This window comes from Gigantopelta aegis, chromosome 14 (assembly GCF_016097555.1).
Source record: "Gigantopelta aegis isolate Gae_Host chromosome 14, Gae_host_genome, whole genome shotgun sequence".
In the NCBI taxonomy this organism is placed as follows: Eukaryota; Metazoa; Mollusca; class Gastropoda; order Neomphalida; family Peltospiridae; genus Gigantopelta; species Gigantopelta aegis.
Window position 1 is genome coordinate 53,160,681 of NC_054712.1, and position 14,111 is coordinate 53,174,791.

The 14,111-nt window shown below is 36.3% G+C and overlaps 1 protein-coding gene across 1 annotated transcript in view; it reads left to right on the forward strand.

The window, feature by feature from the left end:
• The window catches only part of LOC121388763 (large neutral amino acids transporter small subunit 2-like), a 49,706-nt gene that overhangs the window by 8,607 nt on the left and 26,988 nt on the right, over window positions 1-14,111 (forward strand). Inside the window, exons 2-3 of the mRNA XM_041520256.1 lie at window positions 999-1,157; window positions 1,789-1,924. Coding sequence (XP_041376190.1) covers window positions 999-1,157; window positions 1,789-1,924 — 295 coding nt within the window. The remainder of the gene's footprint in view (window positions 1-998; window positions 1,158-1,788; window positions 1,925-14,111) is intronic.

Consider the following 14,111-nt stretch of genomic DNA (forward strand, 5'->3'; position numbering starts at 1 on the left):
GCAGCAAGGGATCTTTTATATGCACAATCCCACAGACAGGATAGTACATACCACAGCCTTGGGTCCACCGACGGGGATCAATTCTGGACCGACTGCACATCAAGCAAACGCTTTACCACAGGGCTCCGTCCCGCCCCTTATGATGTACTGTTACAGATGTTGAGTTTTACTTTTATGGCAATTTACCCATTTTTCACAGTAAGGGACATGCATGGAACATTTTGTTTAGTATCATGTCGTGATTTGCTACACAAGTTTCAGAGATCGCTACACAATTTTAAACACTAAACAGTGTTAATAAATTTTCAAATGACTAGAACTATCACTAATCACGATTTTAAAAACTAAATTTACCTTGACATGTATTACTTTAGCAGTTCTCTTAGAATGTTTGTTAATTCATCCATCCCTCCATTCTAAGCAAGTGGTCAAAGATACATTCCATGATTGCATATTATGTCATTGTAAACCGTGCCTTTGTTCCTGAAGTGGAGTACAAAACATCGTGATTGTAATATTATGCAACATATCCAGATTATAACAAGTTCACTGATAATGCTCTGGACAAAACAAAACAAACTGTTTATCACAGATGCCTTTTATCATATTACCAATAGTACATTGCCAAACCAGATAGGGCACCAAAGTATTTTCCTGGCATTGAAAATGGCCAATTGTTTTTAGCACACCGGCAGTGGTAAAATGCGAACCGTGAATTAAAGGGTGAAATATTTGCTTTAAGTGACAGACCCTATGTTTTAAACACTAAAGTATATTTTTCACTATTGGAGCAGTTTTTATGTACACCTGTCTATGATGGGTTGGATTATAGTATGGCTGAGGTAACCGTATCCAGATGTGTAACAGTTTTGTAGAATTAGCTAAACGTAGTGTCCATTTTCAAGGGCTGAAACTAGGGTCTGTACCTTTAAGGTGCCTTCAGCTGAGGTACAGTGGCTTAGAGAACTGAATTATTCTTTCTTCTTGTTGTTTTTCAGGTTGGTGTATCTCTAATAGTGTGGACAGGCTGTGGTCTCTTGTCTCTGATTGGTGCCTTGTGTTATGCGGAACTGGGAACGACCATCAACCGATCTGGAGGGGACTATGCCTATATTCTTGAAGCTTTTGGACCTTTCCTAGCATTTCTGCAGCTATGGGTATGTGTCTTGACTTTTCTTTGTACTTGATTGGGGACTTTTTTTGCCAGGAGACCTTGGAGACCTATGCATGTACTTATAACTTTATAGAGTCCACACTCCATCTCTAATGATGTCACATGCATACAGTTTGTATGGCATTGTCATGATGTTAAAGATTATGAGAGAGTCATTTGTGATATTATTATATATTGATGTATTATTAATTCACATGCTAAAAATAACTCCTTGAACTATTCTCAGGGGAATGTTGGGGAGCAGGAGTAATAGCTCCCTATACGGTGAGATAACTGACCTTATATAGGCTTTTTGTCAGAAAACAATTTGACGAAAAGAAATAGATCTGTTTGACAATAGTAGCTCAAACATTTAGATACTGGTACAGTACTTTTTATAGATAAATCTAGTGGTGTGTTTTTCTCATCAAATACTTTTTATGGATTTCAGACAAACAAATAAAAATTTACATTTTAATAAAATAGCTGCGCACACACACATACACACACACACACACACTTCAAAATTTTGCAGATTGTGGAACTACTTTTTGTAAATTTCATTTCCATATCAGTATTAAATACATTTGATTTATTTTGCCACAAAACTGATTTCTATTTTATTTCCATTTCAGGTTAATTTAATAATAATTCGTCCGACCGCCCAAGCAATAGTGGCTCTTACGTTTGCCTATTACGCTCTTCAGCCTATTTTCCCAGACTGTGATCCACCAGAAATTCCCGTCCGCTTGTTAGCTGCAATATGCATTAGTAAGTATTACTTAATCTACATCCTGTGGTTTAACCTTTGATTCTTACATTTCTTGTTTATAGCGTTATTCATGGATTAAATTCAGTTTGAAAGAGGCTTAAAATTGTAAATAAAACTCACTGCACTTCATGAGTACCGGTATGACCCAAAACCATACTAATAATGGTGACTTGTAAAAGTTGTATGCTACAACTAGTACAAAGTTAAAATTTGTTTTATTTAATGACACCACTAGAGCACATTGCTTTATTAATCATCGGCTATTTAGGAGATAACCATATGGAGTTTTTAGATTTGCGTGTGTTATTGTCTGTCTGTTTGATCCTGCAGATGTAATTTTTGAACGAAGGCTTTAGCCTGAGGTTAAAAATTAAACATTTGCAGGATCAAATAGACAGTAACACTTGCAAATCTAAAACCTCCATATGGTTATGTCCATTGTAAATTGAATCATTTTTCTACGGAACTAACTGCATATTTGGTATTTCTTGAGAGAAAAAAAACCCTGGCTACAATCTAACTGTAGACACTTGAACCGTCGACTTGGCCTGTTCCAATTGCTAATAACATCACTTTCTAATGATGTCATTAGCTTTCCGGGTATTATTTTAATTTGATCCTGGAAAAATAATGTAATTAACCAATCACAATACAGAACACACTCGTCATCAGTTTACACTGCATGTCAAAGATTTGGTAATTCTGACTCGTAGTCATCAAAGGAAACCTGCTACATTTTTCCTAATACAGCAAGGGATCTCTTATATGCACTTTCCCACACACAGCAAAGTACACGCCACAGCCATTGACCAGTTGTGGTGCACTGATTGGAACGGGGAAAAAAAACCCAATCAGTTAAATGGATCCAGCAAGATGGTTTGATACTACGATGCAAGCACCTCAGGCGAGCACTCAACTGACTGAGCTAAATGCCGCCCCAACTTATACAGAACCAGATCGGTGAACATCCACACAAGTGATGCCACCGTTAATGAATACAGCAAGTTATGTGCAATGAATAGCATCATGCACACAAGACCGTTCAGCAATTGTTAAAAGGTGTTGGCATCTGAATCAGGTTTAAATATAACCTGTGTAAGAACCAGTGCAATGACAACTAGTTTTGCTTATTTTGTAATAAATTCAGTATGAAATTGCTTCCAAGGGGTTTGTCCACATTTGAATTAAGTGATTTGTGATTTGTTTTTTGTCCTCACACTATCTCAGTCGGTAGAGGTGTTGCCTGGAGTGCTCTTGGTTGTAGGGTTGGACGACATCTGCAGACCCATTGGGTTTTTTGCCCATCCCAACCAGTGCCCAAAGAAATATCAAAGCCATGGTATGTGCTGGCTTGTCTATGGGAAAGTGCATATAAACAATTCCATGCTGCTACTGGAAACATATGTTCTCTCTGAAGACTACATGTCAGAATTACCAAGTGCTTAACATCCAATAGCCGATGATTAATTAATCAATGTGCTCTAGTGGTGTCATTAAACAAAACAAACATTATGATTTAAGATTTGATTTCCACTCAAAATGGATTTACTGGATGATTCTGCATGTGAAATAGTATCTGACTAGATCAGTATTCAGTTCCTGGCATACCAAGTTTATTTGAGCATAGTTTAAAAATTTCATATTGGAAATTTTAGGCGGCTGTTACCATCTGCTACAGGGTTGAAAATTAACATGAAAACCATGCTGTAGGTTGGAATTCGAATCACTGACTTCTCCAATAGAGTTCTGTCCAAGACACACTTTGGCTGTTTGGTGTGTCGATGGTTTTAGATAGAACCAGAGATGTCATTAATTGGCAGTGCAAGCCATTTTTCACAGCTTGTTTAATCAAAACAAAATTGGTATAAAATTACAAAGAATATATGCTTCCCAACCGAGTGTGCATGTTGGTAACTTTGCATTAATACTAGCTACTAGTTAATGCATGCATGGTGTTAATATTTAAGATGGAATTGCAGCATTCTTAGGCTTCGGTATCAACTTGTTTAGGTCATCAGTCATTCATATCAGACAGTAATATGTAGCAGGGTAAATTTTTATTTCCATTTCTATTTTTTATGACATCACAGAGTACTTGCTATCAGGTACCTAAACAGGGCTCGAACTTAAGAATTTGTCTCCCATAGCAATTAAAAAAAATGATTGCCATGCAATTTTGAGCCTGCTTATGGCAATTTTTTTTAAAAGTGACATTTGCAGCAATAAACCTGACTGAAAGGTTAATTTGCTGTATGTAGACATATTTCCAACGTGCAAATGTTAAATATTGGTAGATAAAAGTGCCATTGATAATGCTGTCTACCCATGGCAACTTATATCTCAAAGACGGTAACTGCAGTCAGTGACGTCGTTAAGTTCGAGCCCTGCCTAAAATGTGGTAACCCATCTACATGATGGTGGTACAGGCAAAAAATATACAGTCGGACGTTTTTCTCATGACCTTTGTAATCTTAAGAGCCAAAGAGATCTCAAGGTCAAGTAATTGTCATAATTTTCATCAACAACTGTTATGTGTTACAGTGTATTTTGAAGCACCGACATCTGAAACTTGTTGCTTTGGTCTCTACAATATCGAGATAACAAAACGACTCGGTGCTCTACATTAACTCTAGCATGTAGGACAAGTACAGTCAAGTGTAGTACACATCCAATTATGCTGGTCTTAATAAAAAAAAAATTGTGGAATGGGTTCAGCCATATCTGAGGGCTCACACTTTAAAAAAAATAGAACAGAATTTCCTGACAGTTATTTTAAAATGGCTGTTTTAAACAACATTTTATTAGCCAAATGCTGAATGAATGAATGTTTAAAGACACCCCAGTACAAAAATACACATCGGTTATTGGGTGTCACAAATGGTAATTATATGAAAATATTTATATATATTTATGTAAAATCACAGTGTAAAGGCCAAATGCTGAATGCAATAGCCAAATGCTGAAATGCTATAGCTGCTTTGTAATGGCTAATTTGGCAACGTTGCATGTAGGGTGATCCCTGAATATTTAAATGGTCCCCATTAGGCAGCCAAACATCTGTTTGATTAAAACAAAACTGAAGCATGTCAATGTTCTAACTGTGTTTCCCTGGCAACAGCTGTTTTCTTCTACATTGCCACTGATTTGGTCGCATATGTGACCATTGGTTGTGATATAATAACTAGATTGAGGCTGGCTTTCCATATGTACAGTTTTCCCATTCGTCATCCATCACATGCAAAAAAACATTTTCCTAATAAACTTATTGTACCCTTTCCATATGTCCATGAGTGTTCGTCACACATCCTCTGACTCAGTTTTAATCACAATTTGATGCATTTTGTGTGGATGATGTGCCGTTAAAAATGTATGATCCCCCTACGATCACATCAACATCAGGCTTTTCCGAATTTTTGCAGTAAACCTCATAAAAGCATGCATTAAAATAACCCATCAGTAGGTGGATGCACGGTCCTGGTAATTTAAATCCATGAGAAGATCATATGATTCCATGGCTGTTAACAAAAGTAAAATGTTGTGACTGAAATTTCAAGGTACAGGGCATTGCCCTGGTTGAGGGTTTAGATGGCGGATGTCAGTGTCATGATTATATCACCATTCAAAATGGTAGTGTTTTACATGACAATTGTAGTCCACTTTAAACATGTATTTCTCCCAACCCAAACCCTGTTATTTTTTTTGTTATTGGACAAAAACATTAATTTGATGGGTCCTGCAGTGAACCTATATTAATAAAAATAGTCCTATTAGGCTGACATTTGCTGGGGTGTTCTTTCACAAGCTACGGACATTTTTTTTAAAGTTTGCATTATTACTTGATATTATTTATTTAGGCTTGACCGCCTGCTAATGGACGGCAAATCAAATATTCAAATACATTTACATCGGGTCGCCGTAGTCTTATTGCAAATTCATTATGGTCGTTAAAAATTGGGGTAAAAGCCAATGTCTGATACTGCATTACGCTAACGTTGAATAGTCCTTTGTTGATCTTTGTGTCCATTTATCAATACGTAACGCAAAATCTTGCAGTTTTAATACCCCTCTCGCTCGTGTAACGTTTTGTGACCATGTCATTTTTTACTTTGGGGTCTTTAGTAATACATATATTTTTAAAATAAAATGGCAATGACTGGTTGCATACTTTATTAATTAACATTATGTTGCACAATAACACACACACACACACACACACACCCAATTATGTTTTGTCACACATCTCATAATTCCTACTCTCCTTAGTGCACGTTGAGTAGTTCTCGAATGACCCTATTATTCAATCGTAAATAATAAAGAAGTAACATACCGCTGGTCGGCAAATGTAAATTTTTCACCGGATCAATTTTATTTAATCTCAATATCTATAATACGCAATCTAATAATCTCCCAGCAGAACTATTACATTGTAACAGTGTTCAAACTCGCACGTGCTGTTCGTCACATGGTGTGACATCGGGTACGGCCATTACTTCAAAGGGAGTGAGTAGCACATTTAAATTAGGGGTTTTTTTTCACTTAATTTACAACTACTGTAGTAACGTTTTTTTTTAGGGGGGTTTAATTACAAAAACCGTACCAAACATGATTTTAATTTTTTTGAAAAATAATAAAATATCTGAAAAATAAAGTACGAAACATATGTACACACCTTTTTACAAAATAAGATCGTCTGCTTAAAATAGCACAGCAAATGGTAGTGCAGGATGCACATTAAGTCAATACTTTTACTTTCTACATCCGTAAATAGCGGATTGGATAGATAGATAACAATTTAACGTGTCCATATACCACTAGGATTGGACGTGTTGCGATAGATCCCAAATATGTGTAAACGCAAATGGATGGATTAAAACAAAAAGTTATATTCTTCTACCAAAAATATATTATATCAGACAATGTAGGCATTATTACTAAAAACTACGATACAGCAGACTATAAAAACAGGATACACCTAATTTGCATATCCAGGTCAGAGTTGTTCGTCACGTGTTCATAATCGATCGGAAAACCAAAACGAAACTTTTTCAATGTCTTTTTAAAAAAAAATATACAATTAGCTAAATTTATAAACATTTTTATGAGTTCAAGTGTCCACGATAAGAGCAACTTTGGGAATCTTTATTGGGAAAAACTGTTGGGTTGAAGGGTCTAATTGGGGAAAAGTTTGATATTGGATTGGGAATTTACGTTAGGGGAATGGGGCCGTTCACCGGCCCCAAAATGTATAGTAGTTTATACCCTGGGATGGGTCCCTAAAGGGGGTCAGTGGGGCAAAGAAAACGTCCGAAGCGATCGGGTTGACATTACGGAAACCGAAAACGGCCGAAGTGATTCTCATTTAAAAAAAAAAAAACCTGACTGAAAAAATTATTTCCACAATTTTTCTGACAACGGAAATCCGTCGCACGACGGACAGTTAACAGCCATGTGATTCAGACTGTTCGTATAATTGAAAAGTTGATTGGTTCGTGCCAACCGATTATAAGTGATGATTCATGAAGACATTTGAACTGATTCATGATGAAATTTCCAACTGATGGTGGTGCTGGGGCAGTTTACAAGTAATGGCCACAAAATAAAGCTACTAATGAACACACTGTTTTTATTTGGCTTCGTCCTACTCCCGCTGTTCCATTTTATTAACTGAATGTCCAGGAATGTCAAGTAATCTTACATTACTTGTTGGAATTTTTATGGACTCTTGCCTCACTTACTAGTGTGAGCTAAGTCCGTGAAGAGTGTACAGACATGTGTTCTCTGTCAGGGAAGATAATGAAGTTGGTTGTAAACAAACTGTGATGAAATGAACTTCTCACTTGGAAACTAGCTTCTGTATATTATATATACTGATGTCCAAAAGAAACTTTACATACGTAAAATTTGAATAATTTGATAAATATATATGCTAATAAAAAAGAACCAATTTAAAAACCACCTTTAACCTTTAGACTACTGGATTAATTTTTAACAAAAACCACGTTGAGTGGGTACAAGTTTATAATTTTTACTCACATATATTCACTTAAATGTTTTATAAATACATGAAATAAAGTTCATATATGAATCGGTAAGTATTATTTTCGTGTCTTTTTTTGTAATTTTTATTATTTTAGATCAGCTAATGGTGATTAAAATTAGGCAAAAAATCGAAAAAGTTGTGTTTATTTACGGGCATTTGTGGCCAGCTGTCCAGTATTTATGTCCATTATTCCCGATAACAGTGGTTTTCTGACCTGAATTTTTTTTTAAACCCGAACTAAGATTCATATTGCAATATTTGGTAATTTTCATTGTTGGTAAAACGATCAAATTTATTATCAAATTAGCTGTCACAATCAGCTATCGATCCCTGAAAATGACCGCGACGTGCCGCCATTGTTGTCAAGCGAAAATACTTGCCGAAAACCACTTTTTGAACTCAAAATTTCAAGGTATTTTCAATTGAAAAAATCAAAACAAAAGCCACCATTTTGAAAAAAAAAATCTTTTTTCTTTAATTATATTTCCGTTTCCGGTGAGTGTCATGTGCAAAACGGTGGGAAATATGAATTGGGGAATGCACTGTATACAGTGTACAGTATATCGACTGACGTGACGTCGGGCGAGATATCTCGCCTGCAGTAGTCAGAAGGTTAAAACACTTTTAAGTGCATTGTGACGTTTAGTTGTTGAACTTTATGATACTTTCATATCCACTGTACCTTTTGGTGGTTTTCTGTAATACAATTTCAAGCCTTATAAAGGTTTTTTTGGATGTCAATATATTATTACATCTATAAGTATATACCAGTTAGAAAGTTTTAACCCAAGTCCATCAAGGATAATTTTTTACAATAGGTGTGGCAGAAGGCAGTAAGCTACTTAAGGGACATACACTAGTTTTTAAACACTTAATGCATATTTTTTACTATTAGAGCCCTTTTTGATAACTGAAATCATACTTTACTTAGTTTATTGTTTAAATTATCCATTTTCATACATTCAATGTGTTTTTGGTCATCCTGGTGTTTTTAATATCACAAAATGCATTTCTCATATTTTTTAAAACGTAGTAATGCAGTCGAGTTTTAGTCTATTTTAGAGGGTATTTCACCATTTCAAAGTCACAGACTCAGAGTTCGACAAATCCGCTAGCCCGACGCCCGTGGCTAGTGGTTTTTAAGTTCGGGCTAGTGAGAACCGCAAAACCACTGGTTTCCACCCCCCTCCTTATCGCTCGATCATGGTTTTTTTGTGTGGTTTTTTGTTTTTCTCTCGGCTGAAATTTCGTTTAATAAATTTGATTGTGACGTTTGTCATCGAATAATATCAACAACGCAATCAGTATATAATGATAATCCACTTGAACTAGGTCTGCAAACTGCAGTAACATGCTATCTCTACATCGCCACAGTCACAGCATGCATTGTTTACTTTTCCCTTTCAAGTTTCTGGCACAGGAATAAGTTTAATGACATGCGTGTTTTGATTGGTTGGACACGTCACGTGGTAGTTAATCTCGCACATATGAACTTGGAAATCACCAATTGCGACGACAGGTTACTCTCAATCAAGTAAACCCCGGTCATGCTTTGAATTTCAGTGTTTGTTTTATTTACCTGTTGTTTTCTAATTTTACACTTTGCTGACATGTGGTTATCGGCAATCAGGAAAACAATATACTTTAATGGTAACACACATGCAACGACTCTGCTTGACCTATTTGTGTATCTGTCTGGATAATGCGTCACAACTGCCGATACAAGATGATACCTTTTTTGTTCATCAATTAACAACGGATTTGATGTCGCCGTTATATTCTTTTGATATTGATCTGACACGGGATAATGCCCTGTAATAATTTTGAACAATTGGCATCACCGTTTCTGGCGACATAAATAGAAGGCCCTAAATATATAACCAACTACCAAATACACTGAACCATCTATTACTGTGTGTCACACTGTCGTACCCTCATTTAAATTTAATTATTTTGATAGTGGGTTTAGATATGAACCATGAGTTTGCTCAATTATTTTTCCCCTGGGGGAGGGCAAACGCGAATGACGATGGATCACACTTGACAAAAAATCAAACGTACAACACGACACAAAACTGAAAGTTACAACATGATTTAAGTGTTTGTTTTATTTTACTGTTATACTCGTAAATGTGTAATGTTAATTTTTTTTTTATAAAAATCCAGTTATAATTGATCAGGAATTTGGGCTAGTGCTTTATCTTGGTGGGCAAGTGGTTTTCACAAACCCACTAGTCCTGTGGCTAGTGACTTTTCAAAATATTTGCCATACTCTGAGACTCAGTTGTAACTTCATCCAAATGCGTTACAGGTTTGTAGATTAACTGAACTTAGTGTGCATTTTCAAGGGCTGAAACTAGGGTCTGTCCCTTTAAGAGAGATGAGGAGATGCTGAACACTGTAAGCATGGTGTGGTTTGTAGATGCCTGCAAGAACATTCTGCAGACTCCATTGGTTGAAGGAACCATCCAGTCTGCTGCCATTGTAACATGTGTTGCCTTAAATTGGATGACTAAACATCAGAGGCTGTGGGATGGTGCATATAAATGATTCCTTGTTACTAATGGAAAAATGTAGCAGGTTTCGTGTGTAAGGAAGGAAGGAAGTAAATGTTTTATTTAATGACACACTCAACACATTTTATTTACGGTTACATGGCATCGGACATATGGTTACAGACCACACAGATATTGAGAGAGGAAACCCACTGTTGCCACTTTATGGGCTACTCTTTTCGATTAGCATCAAGGAATCTTATATGCACCATCCCACAAACATGATAGCACATACCAGTCGTGTACTGGCTGAAACGAGAAATAGTCATATTTCAAATGCACAGTCTGAGCTAGGACTGGAGAAGCAACGTCATGTTATGACGTCACTTCATAAACTTACATCATTACACATGTGCTTCGTATGATTATTATTAACTCGGTTATGTTGAACCATATGGATAATAAACTGTTCTCCTACATCATTTCTCAGTGTTTAAGTGAAAAACAAAATGTGTCGTTAGATTTACCTAATATCTATCAAGGCAACAAGATGAGCCCTTTTTTGCCCACACAGAAATATTTTGCATAAGACACACAAGTGCTGGCATCGAACCATAAGGATTGAAAAAGTGTTCACTATTCACAAAGATTTAATTTACCCTGAACACAAGAAAAAAAAGAGCCTTTAAATAGTCGAGGAATTTAGTAGGTAACAGTATGTAAACCCTGCCTGTGTAATAAATGCAGTCAAAGTTTCCTTCTGCATACTTGTGCATGTATGTATGCACTCATTAATATCTTTCCAGGGCAGGTAACTCAATCAAACTAATGTCTGAGCCCAGGACACCATGGCTGAACCCTAGCTGGATATGAACATAATAAAAATCTAGAAGTCTTTTGATGTTAAATGAAGAAAGTTAATTACCATGGCATTTTGGCAGTCTTGGGCAGAAATAAATTAAGAGTAGCTTTGAAGAGTTTATGAGTAGAGTATATGTACCTGCGGAATGGCTTTGAAGACTTTTTGCCCGCCTTGCAGTTGACATGTTGTGGCAATTGGTGAGAAACGAAGGCAATTACTATAGCCCTGTTGTGTTGTTTGTGTAAACAGATCTGCTCTGGTTGCCACAACATTTGTTATTGTCTTAATTCACACTCTGACAAATGGTATACAGGGTAAAGTGAGGGTTCTTACTTGTGGTGTAGTTAACCGATTTGTGACCTCATCTGGTTTTCCAGCACACCATGACATCTGCAAGACAGATTTGCCTGAAGTAAATATGGTTATGTGAATAGAGTACCCTACTGTTAGCCGGTTATTGGACAAGTCCCTGTGATGGTCAAGTATGTTTTCTGTGAGCATTCCACGTGTTCCGAAACAATTATATCATGGCGTCATATAATTATATCATGGCATCATGTTTTTGATGAAATAATAGAAAAGTTATCGACAAAATATAATCTAAAAGATCATAATTTATTTATTTTCATCAACAGCTATACCATCATCGTTGGATTGTGAACACAAACTTACAAAACAAACATTCTTTTTCCCATTATATTCTAGTTACTATATCTTTATTTTGTTATTGCATGACTCTTTGACTATTTAACTACTTTTTTAGAGTTAAAAGCGGCACTTTAAATTCATATTGGCAAATAAAATTGCATCAAAGGCCATAGTATGTGCTATTCTGTCTGTGGGATGGTGCATATAAAAGATCCCTGGCTACTAATGGAAAAATGTAGCAGGTTTCCTCACTAAAACTGTCAAAATTACCAAATGTTTAACATGCAATAGCTGATAATTAATAAATTAATGTGCTCTAGTGGTATGTCTATGGGATGGTGCATATAAAAGATCTCTTGCTACTAATGTAAAAATGTAGCAGATTTCCTTTTTTAGGCTCTGTCTAAATTACCAAATGTTTGACATGCAATAGCCAATGATTACTGAATCAATGTGCTGTAGTGGTGTCAACTTTTGTCATTCAACAAACATTCCTTTTATTTCCTTTCTAAGTTTTTAACATGTTTAGAGCAGTCGGCAATTGGCCCTGCAGCTGGATGTTGCTGCTGAATACAAATGCATGTAGTCTAACATGAATCTGTCAAATTAGGATCCAGTGCAGCTAGATTGGAAGATTCATTGCTGTCCATGCATGACAGTAATTTTGCGTCATCCATGGCTACAGTGCAGAGATGATTAAGCGTTAAAACAATTGTTGGGCAGGATGTAGCCCAGTGATAAAGTGCTCACTTGATGTACGGTCATTCTTGGATTGATCACTGTCGGTGGACTCATGGGGCTATTTTTCATTCCAACCAGTGCACCATGACTGGTATATCTAACGGTCATAGTATGTGCTATCCTATCTGTGGGGTAGTGCATATGAAAGATTTTCTTGCTACTAATAGAAAATGTAGCAGATTCCCTCTCTAAGACTATGTCAAAATCACCAAATGTTTGACATCCAGCTTTTGTGTATATTTTTTGTCACTAATTATTTTTTACTTTTTTCACTTACAAATTATTATTATTATTTTTTTTTTATTTTTTTTTTGAAACCCCACCACCAAACCATCAACTGGTCCTTTTTTCTTTGTAGGGTCTGTTTCCCAGAAACAAACATTTTTTAAAAACTTTATGCAGGTTTATAATTTTGAAAGGCCTGTATCCAAAAACATTTAGATTTTTTAATTTTTTAATTTTTTTTTAATTATTTAAAGAACTTAAAAGTGTTCTCAGAATGTGCTAGTGGTGAGAGGGACATACCGTTATGCAATTAGTCATGCCAACTTTGTCACATACAATCAAACAAGTCGTACTGATTAGAATATGTGTTTATTTTCAGGACAAATTGTGTGCGATAAGTCGGTACAACAAATTGTATAATGAAAATGTCGCTTGATGTAAAATAAAGGGGTGACTAGGAAGTCATCGAACAAGAAAAAACAGGGCGTAAGATCTTCACCAACCAGACGAGAAAAGAGCACAACTATATATTTTGGAGGGTAGTCATCTTTAATTCTTATGGGCACTGACTAGGTCAGCTAAACTAGTTGCACAAACAAAAATGTTTGTTTTCTTTAACAACACCACTAGAGCACACTGATTTATTAATCATCGGCTACTGGATGTCAAATGTTTGTTAATTTTAACATGTAGTCTAAGAGAGGAAACCTGCTACATTTTCCCATTCAGGCTAGGTCATGAGTATATGTGCACATTCAGAGCAAGGTGTTATAGTGCACGCCTGTCATGGGCACATGTGCCGGCCTTGATCAGCTCGTCTGTCCATGACAGGAAATTTTTCAATTGGTACCAAGGGATCTTTTATATGCACCATCCCACAGACAAGATAGCACATACCACGGCCTTTGATGTACAAGTCATGGTGCACTGGCTGGAGCGAGAAATAACCCAGTTATCCAAGACAACTGCGCATCAAGCAAGTGCTTTACCATGGAGCTACATCTAGCCCCTATTCTTAATAATTCCAAGTCCTTTTTTTTCTTCTTTTTTTTGATCCCTTGCTGCCTATCGGAAGAGTAGCCCATGTAGTGGCGACAGCGGGTTTCCTCTCAAAACCTGTGTGGTCCTGAACCATATGTCTGACGCCATATAACCATAAATAAAATGTGTTGAGT